General features: G+C 54.0%; 8 protein-coding genes across 8 annotated transcripts; 5 read left to right on the forward strand and 3 right to left on the reverse strand.

Moving 5' to 3' along the window:
• Nucleotides 1–527: 527 nt before the first annotated feature.
• M409DRAFT_23556 (uncharacterized protein) lies at nucleotides 528–1376 on the reverse strand (the record flags this gene model as incomplete). The annotated part of the gene is made up of 2 exons (XM_033806841.1): nucleotides 528–637; nucleotides 686–1376. The coding sequence occupies 2 exons, from the start codon at nucleotides 1374–1376 to the stop codon at nucleotides 528–530; spliced, it is 801 nt and encodes a 266-aa protein (XP_033667254.1).
• A 3313-nt stretch (nucleotides 1377–4689) lies between these two features.
• M409DRAFT_23557 (uncharacterized protein) lies at nucleotides 4690–5994 on the forward strand (the record flags this gene model as incomplete). The annotated part of the gene is made up of 1 exon (XM_033806842.1): nucleotides 4690–5994. The coding sequence occupies one exon, from the start codon at nucleotides 4690–4692 to the stop codon at nucleotides 5992–5994; it is 1305 nt and encodes a 434-aa protein (XP_033667255.1).
• A 670-nt stretch (nucleotides 5995–6664) lies between these two features.
• Nucleotides 6665–7087, forward strand: M409DRAFT_23558 (uncharacterized protein; the record flags this gene model as incomplete). Its single annotated transcript, XM_033806843.1, has 1 exon — nucleotides 6665–7087. One exon carries the CDS (start codon nucleotides 6665–6667, stop codon nucleotides 7085–7087), a length of 423 nt encoding a protein of 140 aa, XP_033667256.1.
• A 743-nt stretch (nucleotides 7088–7830) lies between these two features.
• M409DRAFT_66809 (uncharacterized protein) lies at nucleotides 7831–9447 on the reverse strand (the record flags this gene model as incomplete). Its single annotated transcript, XM_033817106.1, has 1 exon — nucleotides 7831–9447. One exon carries the CDS (start codon nucleotides 9445–9447, stop codon nucleotides 7831–7833), a length of 1617 nt encoding a protein of 538 aa, XP_033667257.1.
• Nucleotides 9448–11735: 2288 nt separating this feature from the next.
• On the forward strand, nucleotides 11736–13714 carry M409DRAFT_66810 (uncharacterized protein; the record flags this gene model as incomplete). Its single annotated transcript, XM_033817107.1, has 2 exons — nucleotides 11736–12046; nucleotides 12406–13714. The coding sequence occupies 2 exons, from the start codon at nucleotides 11736–11738 to the stop codon at nucleotides 13712–13714; spliced, it is 1620 nt and encodes a 539-aa protein (XP_033667258.1).
• Nucleotides 13715–14672: 958 nt separating this feature from the next.
• M409DRAFT_55210 (uncharacterized protein) lies at nucleotides 14673–17966 on the reverse strand (the record flags this gene model as incomplete). The annotated part of the gene is made up of 1 exon (XM_033812939.1): nucleotides 14673–17966. One exon carries the CDS (start codon nucleotides 17964–17966, stop codon nucleotides 14673–14675), a length of 3294 nt encoding a protein of 1097 aa, XP_033667259.1.
• A 517-nt stretch (nucleotides 17967–18483) lies between these two features.
• Nucleotides 18484–20847, forward strand: M409DRAFT_55211 (uncharacterized protein; the record flags this gene model as incomplete). The annotated part of the gene is made up of 4 exons (XM_033812940.1): nucleotides 18484–18623; nucleotides 18677–18803; nucleotides 18855–20629; nucleotides 20682–20847. The coding sequence occupies 4 exons, from the start codon at nucleotides 18484–18486 to the stop codon at nucleotides 20845–20847; spliced, it is 2208 nt and encodes a 735-aa protein (XP_033667260.1).
• Nucleotides 20848–21715: 868 nt separating this feature from the next.
• M409DRAFT_66814 (uncharacterized protein) lies at nucleotides 21716–22364 on the forward strand (the record flags this gene model as incomplete). Its single annotated transcript, XM_033817108.1, has 2 exons — nucleotides 21716–22129; nucleotides 22200–22364. The coding sequence occupies 2 exons, from the start codon at nucleotides 21716–21718 to the stop codon at nucleotides 22362–22364; spliced, it is 579 nt and encodes a 192-aa protein (XP_033667261.1).
• Nucleotides 22365–22714: the final 350 nt, after the last annotated feature.

Here is a 22714-nt window from a genome sequence, read left to right on the forward strand (position 1 = left end):
CTCAGACCCTTTTCTGACGACCGACGTTGCGCGTGGAAAGTCAATTCAATCCCGGCAACATCGGCCGGCATGCGGCTCGGCACCCTGTGTGGGGCCGTGGAGAGGTTCCAAGAACTTTGTGAAGTGAATAAAGTGAAGATGCGCAAGCCAGTGTGGGCCAGAGAAGCTATTGACATTCTGAATGCATGGATTCTGTGTACTAAAAATGACCACAAAGACAGCAATGCTCAGAAGAATCACATGTACAGAAGATCCGCAAAGCCCAATACGCCGGGCCTCCAAATAGAAACGTTCCCTCAAGTCGAGAAACAGGACGACGATCGTCCATCTGCCGTGATTCGTTAGGCCAACGAACAGTGATTCGAGTGATGTGAACTGAAGGTAGAGTCGCCTCTGTGGTTGCAATTGATATTCCGTCTGAACGAAGGCAGACGCCCCAATTGAGCAGAAGCGACAAGTACGTATGATATTCAGGAAGGGTCGTGCGTCGACTCGAAGCTACGCATAACCGGTGTGTCGCAAGAACGTCAGGAAAACATTGGGCCGAAGTCGCCGTGCTCGTAAGCGTGCAAGTCGTCCGCTGTGCTGCCATGAGGATGCCGATAGATCGTGACGATGATCCCGCGTTGCTCGCGCCCTACGATTTGTTAGATCCTGTCTCATTGTCTTCTTCTCACAGTCTTACATTGTGAACCACGGTCGACTTCGTCGAGCTGCTCCCTGCAAATTCGCCAGCTGCGTTCACTTTCTCTCGGGTTTCTGATAGTCTGCGGAAGAATCGAAAGCCATTTAGCTACAGGCACAGACATCGCCACCAAACCGATCAAGAGCGATAAGTCGCCTACCAATCCGCCAGACCTGCGATCTCGGGTGGTAATGTGCGATTGATATCGATCGGGGATCAAGTGCTGAACCCAGTCTTGATCATGACGCTGAGCAAGCAGCCTCTTCTCCAATAAGTGACGACCCGCATACGACAGCGACTGGTGTCCCTCGACTCTACCAAATGTCAACTCCGCCCAGTCGTCGTACTCCTCGGTGTCCTCTTCTCCGCTCTCGGATTCATCGTCATCATCTTCCTCGTTCGGATCGTGTTTCCCGTCCCCTATCTTTTTCCCAATCGCATGGTAATCCACAGTCCAGAAGACGCCCCGAGCCGAATATAGTGAACATGCCCTATACACGGGCAATTGATGCGCATTCGCGGCCTGCTCGTTGGTTAAGCGGTTCGTTTCAGTCCCGTTGTGACCAAACGTCAGGTCAACAGTTTGTATCGGCCCAGGGTATCTCCGCAAAATGTTGCTTTCTTGCTTCTTTGGTGGGAGCCATCTGCCTCGGTCGTCCATCCGATCGTCAGAATCCGGGCTCTGCGCCATTTCCTGGAGCCGAAAGTAGTAGGAGGCCTGCCTAGGTTAGCTGATCCAGGTACGACGACAAGCCATTCGTACCATGACTACGCAGCAGCAATTGCTCGCTCATGTCTTGTCGACGTTTCCGCCGCATTCCAGTCCCGGTGAGTACGGAACGGCGATCAGCACAGTCGTGCCGCGAACTTCTTCCACTTCTTAACCAGCACAGACAGCCTGGTTGTTCTCTGACGTGGTTGTCGCCAGGATCAAAAGCTGGATCCCAGCAAAAGGATGAGATCAAGAACCCAGCAAGGCCAGACCGGTGAGAAATCCCTCCACTCACGGGGAGACATGATAAGGCAGAGGCGCCATTTTGAGTTGGAGCAAGTTCCGAGGTCGAGCTTGTCACTGGGTAGCTCTAGGGATCCCTTGTCCCGACCACCACCAACACGTTCCCATGACGGGCGGGATAGTGGATGCTGTCGGCAGAAGCAACGGTCCGTGGCTACCATTTGCTTGTCGACAATATACACATCCTTGCCATGGGAGAGCTGGGGTGCGTTGTGCCGTGTGTAACATCGGCACGGCAAGGTCGACTTGGGTGGTTTGGAGACACGCTCCCGTTTGCGGCAGGCGATGCTGAGAGAGGGACCACGTTCCCGAGACGAGGATAGCGTCAACGGAACATGTGAGAATCGTGATTCGTAGATGTGTTCTGGCCTGTCTTGCTGTGCAGCTGTGCAGGGCGGCTAGCAAGGCGGAGATGCTCGCGCAGAGACAGCGGACGCGGAATTGCCCTCCGGAGATCCAAAGGGACCATTGTACGGCATCGTTGGGAAGGAGTTTTGAAGAGGCAAAAGCAAAAGTCAACAGACTGGTCCAGTATCACTTCTCAAGTCGAGTCCTCGATCTATTGAGATGTCTTGCCATAGTTCGGTCTGATGACAGGCGGTGGTAGAGTAGGGCTTCGGTGCCTTGAGCCGGAGTCTCCATCGCCTCGCTCAGCATTTGCCGGCGGACAACAGCGGGAAATCGAAGATCGCCGTGCCAGAGCGAGGTGGTACGGCTGGGTTACCAGCTGCGGTGGCGAGGACAGCACGTGATGACGGTCGGCAGTCAGCGCGTTGTCTGATTTTGCCAAGCGATTTTGAGCCGCATGGGAAGTCGTGATTATAAGACAGACCGAAATGTGAGTGGAGGGCGAGGTGGCTGCGGTGCAGGACGGGCGCTTCGACGTTTGACTCGCTTAGCGGTCCATCCCAACCATGCACCTCCCATCACGTGCGGCCAGATGTTGGATCGGCAGGTAACCTACACGGCTGTTAGCTGGCATCTTCCGAGCGTCTTCAAGAGCAATGCTAATGGAGAGACAGAGCAGACGAACTGGCGGGAGTCTCGTTGTTATACCCACCGGTGCACCTGCCTCGAATCCCATGTCGGCGTCGTACAACACGTTGCTAGCGCCTTGCCAACTTCGCCCCGTTGCAGCAGCTCTAGTCTGCCTGGTTGCCTTGACGAGGATGCGAACCGCAGGATGTCTCTCTGGCGCAACGACAAGCTCCAGTCCAAGGCATCGCGAGCCAGACAGTGATGGTCATTGGATGGTCCTCGGGAGTGATTGCGAGCCCCGGATTCGGATATTGCAGAGAAGGCACCGCCCGTAATAATACTCGCGCGCCCAACCGATGGCAGCGGTCTGGGAACAGGGCGTTCTAGCGCTGCAAAAGCGTGTTGGAAGAGTCAGTCCGGATGTTGAAGAAGGTCAGGCCAGGTCAGCTTAGAGGATGAGCTGGGTGCGGCCTCCTTTATCCCGCAGAAGCTTTCACCAGTCCAATGAAATCCGCTGCGACCAAGCATGGAAACCAACAGCTGCATATGTAGTCTGTCATCGCGAAGGCAGGATCGACACTTGAGGAGCGGTCACGAGATTCGCCGGCGGCGGCCTACTCCCTTACGCATTGGTCTGCCGAGAGTTCAGCTGCCTGAGGCCGCCCAAAGCTGCTTCGAGACTCGTCTGTCCTGGTTCCACGGCCGTTGGCATCAGTATCACGACCTGATCAATCAGCGCACTCCGTATCTTGGTACTTTGTACGAATGATAGGCAAAGTCCAATCGCGGTTCCCCGGCTCGAGTGTTCATCAGAGGAGACCGACCGGAGAGCGACTCTACGCCGGCCGTTTCTTTCTAACGACGTGTGTTTAGCTAGTTTGTGAGGCTTGTTCGCCTGAGATAAAGGAGCGACAACCAAAAGAACACTTTCCCCGAGACCAACCTTCATCGTACGCTCATGAACCATGGCCAGCGATGTGGAATCCTGCGTTACCAGCTTGCCCACGGAAGCGAGACCTCGGCAGCTCCAATAGAAGATGATCCATGCATTGGTCAGAAGAGCTGACCACCTAGCGCAGCGTATGTTGTTTGTTGCTCAACAAGCTGGGCAACCTAAAATGCAGGAGACAGACTCTCGTCGTGTCTCACATTGTGCAAGCCGAGCCCCATCTCTTGAGTCTCTGAGCGGAACTCTCGACTGATGAAAGGTCATGGACACGAAGTCCCATGCTCCAAGATCTGGCAGTGGAAAGCAGAGGCTAAGTCCGTTGGGAGGATCCTCGGCGGGCAGTAGCAGGATATCGACAGGCCTCTGCGAGGCTTCACCACGACGTGGTCAACCCCTCGTGGGTAAGAGCAGGTGAGAATGACCTCGGGTATACATCAACATGCTGGGTGTTGATCATGAGATCGAGGCAGGGCCATCAAGCCATCTTGGGTTCTCCGTTGGCGCACACTGAGCAACCGTCACCCAATCCTTAAGTCGACGCGATCCTCGAAAAGAACATGGGTTGGCATAACGCGATGAGCGGTGCGAAGGGGTATGGCGACGAACTGCCGGTGCAGCAGAGATAGGAACAGGGTCGTGAAGAAGGGAGAAGGGAGGACGAGAGAGGTAGCGTAGACTTTCGAAAGAGCAGTAGGATGCGAGGAGTCAGAGAACCGGTAAGTCAGCACCTTCGTCAGAGCACGAGCCCCTGGTTCAGGGATCTAGGCTCAAAACAGTGAAGTTTGGCTCCGCCAAGAAACCAAGATCACGAATCAAGCGGCTTGAACAGTGAGAGAAGGCAGTCCAGCAAGAAGCACAGAAATTTATTCGACTTTTCACTCCTTCCCCATCATTCCCGCAGATACAGCGTTTTCTGTAGATTCACTCAAATGTGACAAAGCTTCTGCAAATCATGTGACGCCAAGACCTCGGACTTAGCCAGCAACCTAACTTTTTCGTCTGTTCTCAAATCCAACATCAACGTCCAACGCCTCGGCGTGATAAATCGAAAGGACATCCAAAATGTCGACCGAGAAGCCCGTACACACCGTGGTGCTCGACACGGGCGCAATCATCAAAAACGAACCTTCCGTCTCAACACTCCTCGCCCAATCCGAGAAGATTGTGACTGTGCCCGCGATAATCAGCGAAATCAAAGATGCAGTCACACGGACACGAGTTGAGACGACTTTGAAACCTTTCTTGGACCTGAGGTCGCCCACTCCAGCAAGCATCAAAGTTGTCACAGATTTCGCGCGGAAAACTGGCGATCTTGCAGTGCTCAGCAAACCCGATATTCAAATCATCGCACTCACGTATGAAATCGAATGCGAGCGAAATGGTGGCGACTGGAGGCTGCGACGAGCACCTGGTCAGAAAGGCTTGAATGGTGCACCTCCTTCCAGGACGGAACAGAATGCGGATGGCGAGGGTGAAGCGAAAGACGAAAATCAGACTCTGTCAGACACAGCGGATTCAGAGCAGCCTCAAGCGCCTTCCAGACCAGAGCAGGAGTCAGAAACTTCGACCTCGGTACCCGAGCCAGCACAAGCGGTGACTGAAAAGGCCACTCCAGATGAAATCGCAGAAGTGAGCTCGAAGTTGCAGTCCAGCACGATAGAAGTGGAGGAGGCACCAACTTCGACAAAAGTCGACTCTGCTCAGAACTCAGCGGAAAGCCAAGATGGATCCGACTCGGACTCAGACGGCTGGATAACACCATCCAACCTCAAGAAGAAGCAAGCGCAGGACGTAGCAGGCAGCACAAGCCAAACCCCGGAGCCAAAGACCATGCAAGTAGCAGTTTTGACTTCAGATTTTGCGATGCAGAATGTCGTCCTCCAGATGAACCTCAACCTGCTATCACCGTCCATGTCGAGAGTGAAGAATCTCAAGACCTATGTCATGCGATGCCATGCGTGCTTCAACGTCTCCAAGGACCTCAGCAAACAGTTCTGTCCTCGGTGCGGCCAACCGTCATTGACAAGAGTTTCTTGCTCAACAAATGCCAACGGGGAGTTCAAGCTTCACCTGAAGAAGAACATACAATGGAACACGCGAGGAGATCGGTATAGCGTCCCCAAGCCGGTGCATGGCTCAGCAAATGGGAAGATAAGGGGTGGCGGTAAAGGTGGATGGGGCAACGACTTGATCTTGGCCGAAGACCAGAAGGAGTACCAGAGTGCGGCGCGGGAAGAGAAGAGGCAGAAGGAGAGGAGTCTGATGGATGAAGACTACCTGCCCAGCATCCTTACAGGAGACCGTTCCAGAGCTGGCGGGAGGATACGTGTGGGTGCTGGGAGAGGTGTCAATTCGAAGAAGCGCTGAAGCAGGGAAGATCGAAGAAGATCATGAATGATGAATGCCTTCTACTTCGGAAATCACGCCGCTCCAAACTCGCCACGAACAGCGTTCAGCTCGGCGAGAGCATACCTACTCGCTCACAAAAGATGCAGACGCAACTGCCGCACGCCTTCAAACAACACAAGGATCAGGTAAAAGACTTCGGCTGGTTGGAGTGGAGACACATGTGCAGCATAGCACTCTCGCAGGAAGTGTCAATGTGAGTGCTGGGATGAGAAGGCAAGCGTAGGCCAGAAAAGAGCTGCATTGACTAGTGTGAAAGTAGATGATAGACAAGCTCAATACATGCACTCCCGAGACATTCACTTAACAAACGTCACTGTTCGCTTTGTCACATGCTAATAGCTGGACCCCGGGTAGCCCTAGCAAACGCAACTGCTCTTTCAGCAGTGCAGCAGGAGCAACCACATCGCACCTGCACTTTCATTGACTATTATTGCAGGCGCTCCAGGCTTCACTAGTCTTAATGCCACTTCCAAGCACACTTTCTCGCAACAACGCATAACACCACGACGCACCCACTATTTGAATACAACTTCATCGTCAATACTACCGAGAGGTCAGAGCCTACAACTAAACAAATCAACACACAATCACTGACACCGCCACCCAGCACTTCACCTCCCACACAACAATGCCTTCGTCATCCAAGCACGAGACCTGTCAAGAGCAGCGCCTCGTAGATTGGTACAAGGTGACCTACGCCCACCTCTTCCACGCAGGCCTGTACAAGGAAGCCAACATCGTGACCAACATTTTCTCCAACGTCCTCGAATGCGACGACGCAGACCTGTGCGAAGTCATCGAATCGGACCAAGACTTGTGGAACAAGATGGCCATGAGATGCAGGAACAAGGCCGCCAGCGACAATGTGTGGTATGCGGCGGACTACATGGCGGACACGGCGGCATGCTTGTTCGAGTTTGGACGGAAGAAAGAGGGCGGCGAGTTCTGCGAGTGGGCGGAGCAGTTGAGGGATTTCGCGATCCAATTGCTTGAGCAGGAGGAGAAGGAGAAGGAGCGGGAGAGGTGGTTGAGAACCTATTACGTGCGATAATTGGGAACAAGTGTTTCTGGAAAGCGATGGCGTTATGGAGTCTCTATGTCACGGTGTTGGTCGCTCGATGGTGTCGGACCAAGACCGGTTGCTCGTTCAAAGGTCAAGGTCTAGGAGCATGAGAATTGGAGCAAAAGAACACCGCAAAGACACTCAGCTGAATATGCCGTTATCCAAAAGTATCAACCCGTCTCGTATCTTCACCACGTTCCTCTCCTCTTTCAATTTGTCCGGTACATCTGACACCGTCTGCACAACCTTCAAAATGCGTAGCCAGCTCTTATGGTACCAACAGTCTCCCTCTTCGCACCGCTAAATCGCAAGACAGCAACGGATGGAGCAAATGGCAGACGGAACGCCTGGCCAAGTGCTTGCTGGCATGTACTGTCTAATGGGTGCGTGATGGAAGAGAAGAAGTTTGGAGTCGCGAAGGATCGTCAGTTTCGATGGAATTGGAGTGGTCTGAGCTTGCGGCCTTGGCAACGGGAGTTTCTTTGACCTCACTTCACAAAGACGCGCTGAATACTTTCACCATCAAACCATCTTTAGGTTGTGACAATGCTAATACAATGTTGTGCAGCTTTCTACATGCATCATGAATCGATCGAACACGAGTCGCAGCCTTCACGGCGCCCGTCAACGCCGCACAATGCCCTCCAGTCAGCAACTCCGACAATGCCCCCCGTCGAACATCCATGTTCAAGAACGCCACCCATCCGAATCGCTTTGTCTCCAATACATCCCTAATGGACTGCCAATGCTCTCAATTCGTGCCTCAGGATCTTGCCTGTCGCGCTTCTCGGGATCTCGTTGATGAACTGAAACTCGCAGCTACGGACCTTGTAACTGGCGAGCTGCGTGAGCATGTGTGCTTTGAGCTCGCTGGCCGTAACGTCCGGGCTGCTATCGGATCGCACCACGAATGCCAATGGATGCTCGTTCACATGCTCGCCGGAGCTGATCACTCCCGAGTCCTTGACATCTGGCGAGATGAGTAGAGCGTCCTCGAGCTCTACTGGCGATACCTGCCATCCATTGACCTTGATCAGATCCTTCGCACGATCGACGAGATAGACCTTGCCATCTTCCGCCACGTAGCCGATGTCGCCGGTACGGAGCCATCCATCGTCAGTGAAGGTAGTGCGAGTGGCTTCGGGGTTGTTGAGGTAACCAGCCATGAGCTGCTGCGATCGTACCAGCAACTCACCCGTCTCACGACCATCTGCGATTCTCACGGGCGTCTCGAGGCTCATCTTAATTTCGAAACCTGGGAGAGGGCGACCAACGGATCCCGTCATGTCGTTCTCGGGATACTTGAAGGTGGTAAACCATCCACCCTCGGTCATACCCCACACAGGCGCAATGCGTGGCTTCTCGTTTGGATATAGGCTGAGGAACTTGGCTTTGAGCTCCGGCACCAACGGCGCCCCACCGGTATAGACGGCACGTAGGGACTGGATTTGCTCTCGACACGCTGCGTTGTTGATCAACCTCAGGAGAACTCCAGGTGGAGCAAGAGTCTCGGTGATCTCGAACTCGGCGATCTTGGCCGGGAAGGTGGCGTCGTCGAAGCGCTTCATGATGTACGCTGGGTGGCCAAGGCGGATGGAGTTGATGACGAGCTCCGGCATGGTGAAGGCGTGGAAGGTCGGCGTGCAGAAGAGACGGCGGACTTGATATGGCTTGAGGTCATGCTCGTTCTTGGCTATGGCTGCGGTCTCGAGCACCGTCGATGCATGCGTGCGAGCTGCCATCTTCGGCCGACCAGTGGTGCCAGAAGTCGACATCAAAGAGGCGATGGACTGCGGGTCGATGTCCTTGAGCATGTGCGCCAGAGTTTCTGGAGTGCCGTTGCTTAGCAAGTCGTGGAGGTCGCGGAAAGTCTCCGACTTGTGGCCTGGGTTGAACTTGCGACTACAAGATGGACTTTGGTATGGCGTGCGGTCAAGCTCGAGTATGTCGGCGAAGAGGATAATTTCTGCGCCAATTCCACTGCTCTTGACAGCCGCTTTTACGACCTCGAGGTGCTCAGCAGCAGTGACGACATACTTCGCATTCGACGACTGGAAGATGTGCTCTAGCTCGGGGACCTTGTTGCTGGTGTTGGATCCGGTCCAGCGACACTTCGAGGCGTAAATCGAGAGGCTCAGTATGGGGTACAGAATGTCGTTGTCGAGATGAAGACAGACTGTGGTGTCCTCTTCGAAAGCTCCGACCAGGCGCGCGACCAAGCCGACTGCCACCTGTTTCGTAATTGATCTCGCCGGATTGACGGCATCGATGAGAATGGTGCGACTCGAGTCGTAGGTTCCTGAGAAGGCCCAGGTGACGATGTCAGTGGGCTGAGTGCGCGACTCCATTGCGGGTGCGGCGAGACCAGGCATCGCGACTGCAGAATCGGTTCGGCTCTGCTCGAATGTGGTCGAGGTCCACTGAGAACTGGACATGAGGTCAGTCACGTCTCGATGCTGTACTCGGAGACTCGGCCCGAGTCGGGACGACGTACCTTGATGGGCCCGGATTGTGACTCGAGATGCTCTGTGCTGGTGGCAAAGTGCGGGAGAAGAGGCTTCGTGAACACTCGGCAAGATACGTCAGAAGATTTTGGAGACGAACTCTGGCGCTCAGCAGCCGCAGTCTTTTCCAAATCCCTGATTTAAGCAAGACGAAATCCGGAATCTCGAGAAGATCACTCGATTTGAAGACACCATCTTGGGAACTCGCCATTGTGGCCTGTGTTATTCGATGGACGACCTCAATGTCGAGCCGAATGAGGCTTCACGATCTTCGCTGGGAACAATGCATTCAGCAACATTCACAAAGCGACTTTCACTCTGCAAGGGTGTAACGAGGATGGAGGGACAAATACTGGTTCAACTGACGATACCTGGCCGATAAGCCAAGTGTACCTTCCAATCGTACTAAGTGGACGACTTCCCTGGCTGCATCTTATTCCTGAGCAGATTAAGAGACTCGTATGCCACATCAGCAAAAAGCTCTAACCTTCCTCGTCGAAAGCCACCATGCACTTTGATGAATACTACTTTCGACCTCTGAACTCACACTCGGCACAACGTGTAGCTCCATCCGGACCCGAGACATGAGCGCCGCAGTGCCCCAGGACGACGATTGCGTGGAGGATCACTAGCACGGAATAGCGTCATTGTTAACGTTCAACCGTTCATGTTCAGCCGTCACGTTCAACCGCTCGTTTGCGCTCGGTTCTGCACGTTCAATTCTTGGTTGCATACGACGCACAGGTGCTTTTGGACAGGATACCACCTTTCGATGATCTTTCGACAGGCGAGCCCAGCGCTGAGGCAATACGTGGATGGATGATCGCTGCCCGCGTTGCCCGGATTGAGACAAAGCGCAATTCTCTCAAAGAGGCAAAACATATCAGGCATGAAAGGCACGGGATGCGAATGCGCAGTGCGTGCGCCCCGGATCGTCCCTCGCTTCAAGCTGGCGCAACTTTCGCTCTTGGCCTTCCATCCTGAAACCCAATCTACCCCATAATCCTCTGCCGTCTTTTCGCTCTTGAGTACTATGCGTAGATAACCCAAATGCGTACTGATCACTTCACAGGCAACGCATGATCCAACAATTGAGCCACTGTCGAGCTGCTGCTTCTGCCTGCATACATTCGTGCGAACTTGGCGACCTATTTAAAGACGGTCGAACGTCGACTTAAGCTTCGCAAGCTGTTGTGTAACACGATCTCCACCACGCATCTGGTCACACCGTCCCTGTCAGGATCATGCTGCTTGGTCAAAGGTGTAGCATATACTGCGCCATGGCTGGAGGTGGCTGCTCGCCATGGCGTGTAAACGCAACTATCCGTGACGTCCGCAAAGGAGTGGACCGGTGCTTAAAAGGAACCGCTAGTCACGTCTGCTTTTGTCCAGCTGCTGTCGATACCATGCACACACGCTTTACGATTCGTTCTGGACGGCTTTCGCCAAAGCAAAATGGCTGACCAAGCGCTTGGTTTGCCTCGCTCATCCTCGGCCTACAACTTACGTGTGTCTGCATGTATCGGGGCCAGGTTACATCAATGCGATCTTGCGGCGCAGACGACATCGTTTTTCGATAGCGGGACAGCTAGGTGAGTGAATGTGGAAGGCAACGCAGTGCAGCTATGCACCTCGGGACCGAAATTTTCCGTGGCACGTTGATCACGACCTCCACGAAAGACGTCGCCTGCGAAACAGTAACAGGGACTGTGCGCCTCTGTTTGATCGGGCAGGGCTCTGTGAACATTCACATGAAGGGTCTTGGCGGGATGTGACGCGCGACCTGATTCTGCGTGTTTTGAACAAGTCGCAAGTCACACAAACACACTTTCTTTTGAGCACACTTTCTTTGATTGCAGAAACACAGATCGGGCCATTGTTCCCAGACCACATAACATCATTGACGAGCGTCACACAGCTACCACTTCTGCCCGTTTGGAGCCATCGAATCCGCCAGTGCCTTGCCTAGCCATCTGCCGCCGCCTCGACGCTAAAGTCGCATCCTACATTCGACACAACACACAGTAGTGTATGCAAGAGTCTGACTGATTTCCCTCGTTAGCACTAGCGTGGCCTTGCCTGCCTTCTGACCCACCCGACGAAGACGATCCCAGCCCTACACAGCACCCAACATGTCGACCAACAACATCGCGCCGCATGAGGCACAGCGGGACCACGACAGCGTCTCGATTGCCGCCCCCACGGTACATGCCCCGAGCGACGCATCTCGTCAGGTGGAGAGACAGGATGGCAACCCCGAGGACCCACCTCCTCGTCGACCAGGCATGTCGGATCGACAGTACTCTACCCACATCTACACCCTCGGAAGACAGCACGTTCGGCCTTTGGCTGGTGGATTGGATACGCCTGAGCAGGCTTATCTGCCTACTGGCGGACCCGAGCTCTTGCCAGCTGAAGCCCTCGTCACCATCGAACCAAGCAGGTAAGTAGTAATCCAACCGAGAGCAGGTCCTCGCATTGCTAACCGTCGACTTGCAGGAGGAGAGGTATTCAGCGCACCATCGCCGACTACTCAACCTCTTCTGGCTTGACCGTCAACGAGATCACACCTCCCCGAGCCATGGTCGACACTGCTGCAGTTCACGGCCCAGGGACGTACAGGTTCGTCGCCCAGGATGCCGACAGAAACGACTCGGCCTTTGAGAGCTCTGATGTCGCCGTTCTGGAGAAAGTCTTGACGGTCGGCTACGCAATCCAGGCCATCGACAACTTCAACAGCAAGATCGCCAGTAAGGAGTACCTCGACAATCTGACGCAGGCACATCCTCTCCCTGAAGCCAGTGGACCGAAGTGGTGGAATCGTCTTCGCCATGGAGTTTTCTCGACTTATCGTCGCCTCTGGACTCTGGTGCTGCTCGGAAACCTCGCCGCCCTCCTGTACTGCATCTGGCTGAGTACACAAGACCTCGACCACATCTCGTACAGCAACGTTGCTACAGCCGTGGCGACCAATCTCTTCGTTGGCACTTTGATGCGCCATGAGCACTGCGTCAACTTCCTCTTCCGCATCTTTGTGGCTCTGCCTCACTGGCTACCAGTCAGTGTTCGACGCCTCGCCGCGAAAATCTACTGCTACGGCGGCATACACAGCGCTTGCGGTATCAGCGGTCTGGCATGGTACATCTACTTCCTAGCGATCTTGTCTCTGCAGGTGCACCATTGGACAGCAGCCCTCATAGCCGTCGCTACCCTAGCAGGCGTGGTGGTGTTACTACTCACCACCATGGTCATCACCTCACACCCCTTCATGCGCTTCAAGTTTCACAATCAGTGGGAGATCATGCACCGCTTCTTCGGCTGGAGCTGCATCGGCATGATCTGGGCGCAAATCATCCTCATCGCCTGCGCAAACGCCTACCACTACAACGGCAGCGTCGGCCATGCCCTCCTCGTCACGCCCGCCTTCTGGTTCCTCATCGCCATCACCGCGCTGATCATCTACCCTTGGCTGCGCCTCCGCCGCATGACCTTCTCCGCCGAGCAACTCTCCAGCCACGCCATCCGCCTCTGGTTCAACGACTCCAAGCGCATCCTCCCCCTGACCGTCGGCATCCGCCTCTCAACCTCACCCATGACGGAAACGCACGCCTTCGCCACCATCCCCAACGCCGACAACGCGCCCGGCTTCTCCGTCCTCATCTCCAACAGCGGCGACTGGACGAAGCGAATCATCACCAACCCGCCCGCCTACCTCTGGGCGCGAGGAGCGTACACCGTCGGTGTCCTGCGCGTGGCCATGCTTTTCAAGCCCATCGTCATCGTCGCCACCGGCTCCGGAATCGGCCCTTGCCTCTCCTTCCTGCAAGTCCACCCGGACTGGCCCTGCCGCGTCGTGTGGTCCGCGCGCTTCCCCGAGGCGACGTACGGCCGCGGCGTCATGGAGAGCGTGTTCCGCGCGGATCCCAACGCGGTCGTCATCGACACGAAGAAGACGGGGAAGCCGGATCTCGTGGGGATTGTACACTCCGTGTACAAGGAGCTGAACGCGGAGGCCGTGGCCATCATAAGCAACCCGATGGCGACGAGGGAGGTCGTTTTCGAGTTGGAGACTAGAAGTATCCCGGCTTTTGGGGCGATTTTTGATTCTTGAGCGTTGTTTGAGAGGCTTGGTTCGCGGTGCATTGTTCGAGAGCGTTTTTGTTGGCATGGATGGGTGTTTGCTATCGAAAAGCTGGGGTGGGGCTAGACTTGCATAAAGCATAGAAGCGCTGGTAGCGCTTGGGAACTCCTTTGAGAGAGCCTGTATGGCTCCTACGTATTCTGAGAGCTCAATAACTTCTTCTTTTTACTGCATAGCGCCTGGGTTTAGCGCCTTGAGGGCGGCAGCGGCCGCAGTGGCATGGCACTGGCATGGCAGCTGGTCTTTCATTCTTCATGCGTGGAGAAGTTGAAAGATTTAGATCCGCGTGGTCCGTGCACAGATTCATGTGACAGAGTAACTAGACGTGGGAGTTACAAGTCCTAAGCGGCGCTGAATGCGCATTTGCCTTCACATGAGAACATTCAAACACACTGGCTGAGACTCTCGAGGCGCTCGATGCGCGTCTACCTCACCTACTCCTCGCCCGCCAAAGTCTGCGTTTGGGGTAGATACTTCACGCAACCGCCGTGATGGCAAGGCACGGTTGGCAGGGGCGCCCATGCGCTGGCAGTGGAGGAGTGTGTTGTGTTCAGAAAATAATCAGACCACTTTCGAAGACTTAAATATGTCGTCAAAGGGTCTGTGCACTTACATGTGAATTGCGGGTTCAGTTCAGGCCATTCCTCGAGACCTTTGCATACATAAACGCTCAAAAGTAATGAACCCAACGGATATATCAACGTCGACATACGTATCCTTAAATTCGCTTGACCTTCCGGTAGCCTCTTCACGCACGAAGCAAGCATGTTATCGTAGTTGGAGAGTACCCCTTGGAGGTCTTCTCACTATCATCCTTCATCGTTAGGCAGCTTACCAGTCAGTGCATCTTCGCATTGCGTTAAGGGGGGCGCGACAAAGAAGTGAAGGCTCAACGCACACCGAAAAGTAAAATCTTCATATCCCACATCTACTTCTTCTCATCCTCGACTTTCTTCTCTTCCACCTTCTTTTCCGCATCGCCATTGACTTCCTTCACCTCTTCCTTCTTATCCTCCTTCTCATTTTCAACGGAAACCTTCGCCCTCACAACCCCAAGCACCTCCTTTCCAATGTCTCCAAATCCTTCTACTTTGCCAAGTCTCGACTCGAAAGCTTCCGCATCTCTGACTAGACGCTTCTCGCCAGCAGTGGTTTTCACGTCGACGTTCCCAAAGGCTTTTGTCCACTGATCCTTGTAGCTGGTGAAGATCTGCCGCATGATCATACCGACGTCGAGCTCGCTGAGATGGCGGCTGAGGACGCGGTGGAGAGTGAGGGTCTCTTTGGTCAGGGTCTCCATATATGGCGAAGCTTTGTCCTCAGCGGCACCTGCATCATCGAAATTGATGGCAGACATGGCTTTGACATGGGCCGAAGAGCGACTCGTCATGATCTCGACAAGCTTGTCGTGAATCCCGCTCTGGTGGTCCTGATATAGTCGCTTAGTCTTGTCGAATTCTGCCAGGATCCCTCCTTGGCCTCCCGGGACATGCCGTCTCACACATTCACGCATATATGGCACTAGTGCGATGATGAAGCTGAGTGCTTGGCTGGCAAGGGCGAGGTGCTTTGTCGTTATGTTCTTGAGGCCTGCACTGCGAGTCGCACCAGCACCAAGGATCAGCTGGCACGATCTTGAGTTGAAAGTCCGGAGAACGTCGAGTAGGCTGGTGCATATCTGAGGCGTCATGGAGGGTAGTACCGCAGTGAGGGATAGGAATGATTCAATCGTAGTCAGAAGGGAGATTACCGAAGGTACCAGGATAAACCGCGTGTCGTCGATGTAGGCGGGCTTCGTCTCTTTCTTGCTGGTAGCCGGCGCTGTGCCATTCGTCTCTGAGCCGTTAGGAGCAGCGGGTTGCCCGTTCGTCTGTTCTCCCGATCCCGGTTCGTCCCAAATAGGTGCCGCGCCTTTTGTCCATTCTGGTGGGTCGTCGCTCATCGACTTCAGGATCCGCTGCAAGAGCTGGTTTTGGTTGTCACTGAAGTCTTCGGCGTTCCAGCTATCACTGTCCAGCACACCAGCGATTCGTTCAGTCTCTGCGGTACCCAGCACCTGTACGAAACCAGAGATCTGCGCATTGATGATCCCTTTGAGCACGTTCCCGCCTCGCCCACTCACGGCTTCGCACTCATCAGCAAAGAGGCGATTCAAGGTGAAGTATCGCAGGAAGAGCTCTTTCGGCAGCCGGATTGATTGCTCGTTGCGAACCTTCAACACTCTGGTGATTTGTGTTTGTGCAGTATCGACCGCAGTACCGAGCAAACTCGACATATCCAGCGTTTGAGAGAGTTCCTCCTGTACTGTGACCTTTGGCGGCGCTGGCGGTGCTCCATTGGCTAGTTGTTCGTCCAAGCTGGGTACGTTGGGCGATTTAGGAGGTGACTTCGGCTCGGGCGGCTGCATACTACTCGTCACATCCAACAGAATCTTCGTCTGTGTCGAAACCCGCCGCAGGCCTTCTCCAACTGACGTATAAACGTTGACAAGTAGCTTCTCGGCATCTTCTGGGTCCAGTGAACGCAGGTTCCTGGCTAGGATACTGCTTTTCTCTTGCTGACTGAGCTTGGAACCACCTCTGGTTGATGTCGAAACCATACTGTCCACGTCGTCGTCGCTGCTGCTAGGCAGATGTTTTCGAATGAGAGCTTTCATCTCCTTATTCACAGCTTCTCGATAGGCAGCAGTGGCAGGGGCGGTATGCCCCGCTCTCGCTAAACCATTCAGTACTACCAGCAGATCTTTTCGAAACTGCTCGCTTGTCTCCATGTACGTTGGCGGTATCCCTCGTTGACGTGACCAGCGTTTGAATGTGTCCCCAGTTGGAACTTTCTCGATATGCTGCCGCAAGTCGTCCATAAGAATCTTCGTAAATCGCTGTGCGAAGCCTGTACCAATTCGAAGTTGCAATTCCTGTAATCCAGAGTCGAGGCCTTGGAGTGCTTTCAGTGGCCGCAAATCAATCAGCTCTTGATCTTCCTGCCCAGGCTCGGCCTGTCCACACACTAATCGCCCAACTCTGTCCATTTGGTCTGCTGCTTCGTCGTAATGTCCTTCGTCCACCAGCTCATCCGCTCTTTTTACATTATCCACAACACTCTGCACCTGTGCCGTTGCTTTGCCCAGCTTACGGACATTCTCCCTCCGCCGCCTCTTCGCTGCCACCTCCAACCCGGATACAGCAACTTCTTTATCCAATCTTCGCAGATCTTCTCGTAGACTTTGAATCTTGGCTACGCTCTCTTCTGCCTCTGTCTGAAGCTCCTTTAATGAACCCAACGCTGCGAAGAAGCCGCTGCTAGCCGTGCTTATGCTGTTGATCAAGTGAACTTCCACGGTATCCATGTACCAGCTGAGCTTCTCTTGAAGGATTGCATTCGTTGCTAGTGCTTTCCGGGGAGGCAAGGGAGCTCCATTCGCGGCCTTTTCAGTCTGCTGTGTCCCGGGTGGCTGACGTACGATTTCAGCGCGTTCTGACACTACATCAAACGTACGTGGATTCTCCAAGTGGAAATCCTCATCAAAGTAGACGTTCGGTATGGTCGAAAGAGGTGTCGGTTCATTGCGGTTCCTTCGAAACTGAGCTGAAGACCTCCTCCTGGGTTGTCCTGGCCCTTCTATAGGGGAGAGAGTCGTCATCGAGCTTTGTCTTGATATCGTAGGCGGCGCAGATGTCTCTCTGCTCAGCCTCCTTTCCAAGGCTTCCGCAAATCGATCTGTCTTTTCCAATTCCTTGTCCTTCTTCAACCATTGCGGCTGCTCTGGCTCTGTTCTGCCTCTTTGAAAGCTCTCAAACAGCGGGCCGATGCGATTGAGGTAGTCGCGGAAGTTCTCAGGGGCCACGTGAGGGACATTTGTCAAGGTCACTGAGGGGATGTCTCTGGTTGTAGGGGCCTTGAAGCCGGAAGCAGCTGCCTGGGCTTGGGTATGAGGCAGTAGACCTGTCCGTACAATGGGAGGTTGAAGGAGTGTTGAGATGGCATTTTGATTCGTTTCGCGCACTACGCTCCCCCTTCTGGCCTGTATGTCTAGACTCCCGCCTATGGAGCCTACCGATACGGTACTGGCAGCGCTGCCTCTTCTCGGCATGTACCTGCTCGAGGCCTGTCGCGAGAAGGCATCCTGGGGAGGGAATGGGAATGAGTTCTGGGGCGTGCCCGGGGTGACGGGCGACTGTAGGGTGTTGCTATCGATGGACAGTCGCGGAGAGGAAGATGACATGGCCGGGACGGGTCGAGTGGAGGCCGCGCCGCTGTTCGCCTCATGAGGAGTGGGCGGAGGTGTCGTATGCGCCGCTATCGACAGGATCGGGAAGGACAGGTGTGGTGTTGCAGGCAGAGAGTGGCCTTTATTGTTGCTGGGGGCCGGCAGCTGTGATGCTGGACGCCTCCAACGACTCGGCTGTCCGTCCAATGCCAGCGTTGGGCTAGTCCGGCTGCGGCCCTGCAACCACTTTACGCGGTCAATCAATTGAAGATGGTGAAGAATAAATTGATTATCCCATTTCCACCGCTCATATAGATCTGCTGAGACTCCAAAGAAGCACAATATTCATTCACATCCATTCAGATATCGATTGTAGTACAGCTTCTTCATTCATTCATCAACCGATCCCGACCGTCACGTGCTGAGTCAAACGCGCCTTCCGCGAAAGTCGCGTCTCCAGCGCGTCCCCATCTGAACCTTCTCAGCGGTTACTTTCCCCTCTTCACCACCCACCACACAGCACAACGCATCAATGGACAGGCAATCGGTATACTCCCTCAGCCTGTTTGGCGACAACAGGAGCGCGAATGGCGAGGAAAGTGTCAAGCAGGCCCAGCGCGAGATTGTCAAGTTTGTACTGGAGTTCCATCTGGACGGCGTCTACGTATACCGGTATGGAGAGTCACTCTCTCTTGTGGGAATGGGTATTTCTGACCTCCATACAGTGACCAGATCAGGGAGAATGTGCTATCAAAGCAGTACTACTGCGACATCGACATCGCCCACATAATCGCGTTCGACGAAGAACTTGCCGACAAGCTCAACAATCAGCCTGCTGAGATCATCCCAATTGTAAGAGCAGAGTCGCTTACAACACCGATACATGACTGATAGGATTTCTAGTTCGAAGCGGCTCTCAAAACCTGCACCCAGCGCATCCTCTACCCATCACGAAGCGAAGACGACCTTGCCCTCGCACGAGCTCTCCCTGAGCACCAACTCCTTATCCACTCGTCCGTATCTCAAACATCCATTCGCGGCCTCACTGCCACAAATGTCTCCCATCTCGTTCGCATACCCGGCATCGTAATTGGCGCCAGCACGCTCAGCTCAAAGGCCACCAAAGTTCACATTCAGTGCAGGAATTGCCAACATGAGGACAACATTTTGGTCAGCTCAGGCTTCACTGGCATCACACTCCCAAGGACATGCGGAAGACCCAAGGCGCCAGACGATGGAGGAGATAAATGCCCTCTAGACCCATACTTTGTTGTGCACGAGAAATCGCAGTTCATTGATCAGCAAGTCCTCAAGCTGCAGGAAGCACCAGACGACGTACCGGTTGGAGAACTTCCCAGACACATTCTCGTCAGCGCAGATCGATATCTTGCCAACAGAGTCGTGCCAGGTTCGAGATGTGTCGTTATGGGTGTATTCAGCATCTACCAAAGTCAGAAGAATAGCAAAGGAAGCGGTGCAGTCGCGATTCGAAATCCCTACCTCCGAGCAGTGGGGATCCAGACGGACATTTCCCATAACCAAGCGGGCGGCATGGGTATTCAGTTTACGGAAGAGGAGGAGCAAGAGTTCTTGGAAATGTCGCGCAGACCAGACATATATACGATCTTCGCCGATTGTGTCGCGCCGTCGATTTACGGCAACAACGACATCAAGAAAGCCATTACTTGTTTACTTCTAGGTGGCAGCAAGAAGATCTTGCCAGACGGTATGAAGCTCCGTGGAGACATCAACGTCTTGCTTCTTGGTGATCCTGGTACGGCGAAGTCTCAACTGCTCAAGTTCGTCGAGAAGTGTTCTCCAATCGCAGTCTATACCTCCGGAAAAGGCTCTTCGGCAGCTGGTCTGACGGCGAGTGTTCAACGAGATACCACCACCAGAGAATTCTACCTCGAAGGTGGTGCCATGGTGCTTGCAGATGGTGGTGTTGTCTGTATTGATGAGTTTGACAAAATGCGAGACGAAGATCGAGTAGCCATTCACGAAGCTATGGAACAGCAGACCATCTCCATCGCAAAGGCTGGCATTACGACCATTCTCAACTCACGAACCTCTGTCTTGGCCGCAGCAAACCCCATCTTCGGCCGATACGATGATCTGAAGTCACCGGGCGAGAACATCGACTTCCAGACCACCATTTTGTCTCGATTCGACTTGATCTTCATCGTTCGCGACGACCACGACCGGAATCGTGACGAAACCATCGCCAAGCACGTCATGGGCATCCACATGGGTGGACAAGGTGTGCAAGAGCAGGTGCACGCAGAAATCCCAGTCGAGAAGATGAAGCGATACATCAGCTACGCCAAATCTCGCTGTGCGCCTCGTCTCTCTCCTGAAGCCGCCGAGAAGTTGAGCTCGCATTTCGTGAGTATCAGGCGGCAGGTTGCTAGAGCGGAGCAAGATGCCAACCAGAGATCGTCAATCCCTATCACCGTCCGTCAACTGGAATCGCTCGTTCGTATCACCGAATCCCTGGCCAAGATCGAGCTGCAACCAATCGCCACGGAGAAGCATGTCGATGAGGCTATTCGATTGTTCCTGGGCAGTACCATGGATGCTGTGATGAGTGCTGGTGGCGATACCTCAGCGTTGGGCATGACTGGCAACCGGGAGCTGGTCGAGGAGGTACACAAGGTTGAGGATGAGTTGCGAAGGAGGTAAGCATTCACATGCCAAACCAAACCCTGACGAGACTGACGAACTTTTCAGATTACCCATTGGATACACATCATCTCTGGCTACCCTTCGTCGAGAATTCGTGGAGCGCAAGAACTACAGCGAGCAGTCCCTGAACCGCGCCTTGCAAGTGCTCGTGCGGAGGGAGAGCATACAGTTCAGGCGAGGCGGCACACTGGTTCACCGCAGTGGTGTTTAAGACATCTTTGATCTCGGTACGTGTTGATGAGCGATGCGGGAGTACAGGACTGTACGGCGTTTAGGAGTCTTCACCAAAGCGAAGTGGCTGCTGGATAGGATGAACTGTTTAACATGGAGAGGTCATTTACGTCGGTAGTTGAAGAATTGCAAAGAGTTGCCGGAAAGACTGCATGCCACTAGGGCTTCCTATTCTCATCGTTACATTTTTCAGCATGTGCATCTTGAAATTGCCGCTAACGAGACTAGCGCGAGGAGATCAAATGGGGAAGGCACGAGCAAGGTACTTTCCAAAACTTCATTACGAACCACTGAACACTTCCTTCCTATCACCCATAAATACACCTAAGTACTCTGAAATTTAGCCTAAGGCTACATGTTTTAGAAGGAAGCAATTCGCCCGGCGCGAGATATGTAAACATGCTATAGATGTCTACTAAAAGGTCGAACTCCCTCCGGTAAGCCTTCAGCGAGAAGCTTTGCTTCCCTTCGCCCTTTGTGGTTCTAGACCCCGAGGCGACTATGTTCATTCCAAATCTAGCCACTACTATCCACTCCGGAGCTTATCAGAGATATAGGCAAAGCTCTGAAGGATCGACAGGAAAGAAGAGCTTCCACACAGCTTCGACGATGACGTCTATCCAGAGAAAATAAATAAATATCAAAGTGCTCTGTCGAGAAAGAACCCAGCATTGAACCATTCCATCTTTCCACGACACCACCCAACTCTCAACCCCCTAACCAACGAAAGAAAACCACAACGAAAGAAAACCACAACGAAAGAAAACCACAACGAAAGAAAACCACAACGAAAGAAAACCACAACGAAAGAAAACCACAACGACGAGAACCAGAAAAGAAAAGAAAAAATGTCCCTAACCCTCATCTCCGCCACGCCCTCCCCCTACGCGCGGATCAACCGCATCGCCCTACACCTCAAGTCCATCCCCTTCACGCTCCTCAACGAAATCCCGTGGCACAAAACCGAAACCCAAACGCCGCAATACAACCCCCTGGAAAAACTCCCCGTCCTCATGTTCCCCCCCGAAGAACACCGCGCGCCGATCTACGACTCGTCGCACATCCAAGACTTCCTCGTGACGCGCTACGCGGACCGGGGCCCGCGGCTCGTGACGGGGGAGTGGGAGGCGGATATGAAACTGAAGCAGGTGCAGGTGTTGGCGCAGGGGGTGATGGACGCGGTGGTGCTCAAGTTCTTCGAGCGGGCGCGGGGGGAGGAGAAGGCGAGTAGGGAGTGGGAGGGGCGGCAGGATCGGAAGATTGTGGGGGGGGTTTTCGGGCGTTTGAGGAGTTGGCGAGGGGGAGGGAGGGGGAGTTTCTGTTGGGGGGGAGCTGACGATTGCGGATATTGCGGTCGTGTGTGCGGTGGGGTTTGTGGGGTTTAATGGGGCGTTGGGGGAGGGGTGGGAGGGGATGTATCCGGAGACGGCGAGGTATTTTGCGGTGTTGGATGGGAGGGAGGGAGGGGTTTCGGGAGACGAGGCCGGTGATGTGTGAGTATTGAATGTGTTGGTGTTGCTGTGGTTGTTGATGACGATGTGGGTGTGTGTTGTAGTTGATATCAAGCCGGATCAGGTCATCTAAGTGAGAGGGACTTGTTATGGAGCGATGGTCAAGTTGTATTGCAGGTTGTCCGGTGGAAACTGTCGACTTTATCCGTCCAGGTCATGCACAAACAGCTGCGTTTGGCTTCTTCTGAATGCCAGCAGTCGCTGCTTGCCTATACAGGCGATGTAGGGATTAATCAGCCGGGTTCTGGATCATGCGTGTGTACGAGATAGTCAGCGGCAACGAATTGACAATGGCATTGAGCCAAACCAATCCTTACAGCGTCTTACTTGGACGTT

This window comes from Zasmidium cellare (genome assembly GCF_010093935.1).
Source record: "Zasmidium cellare ATCC 36951 unplaced genomic scaffold M409scaffold_19, whole genome shotgun sequence".
NCBI classification, from domain to species: Eukaryota; Fungi; Ascomycota; class Dothideomycetes; order Mycosphaerellales; family Mycosphaerellaceae; genus Zasmidium; species Zasmidium cellare.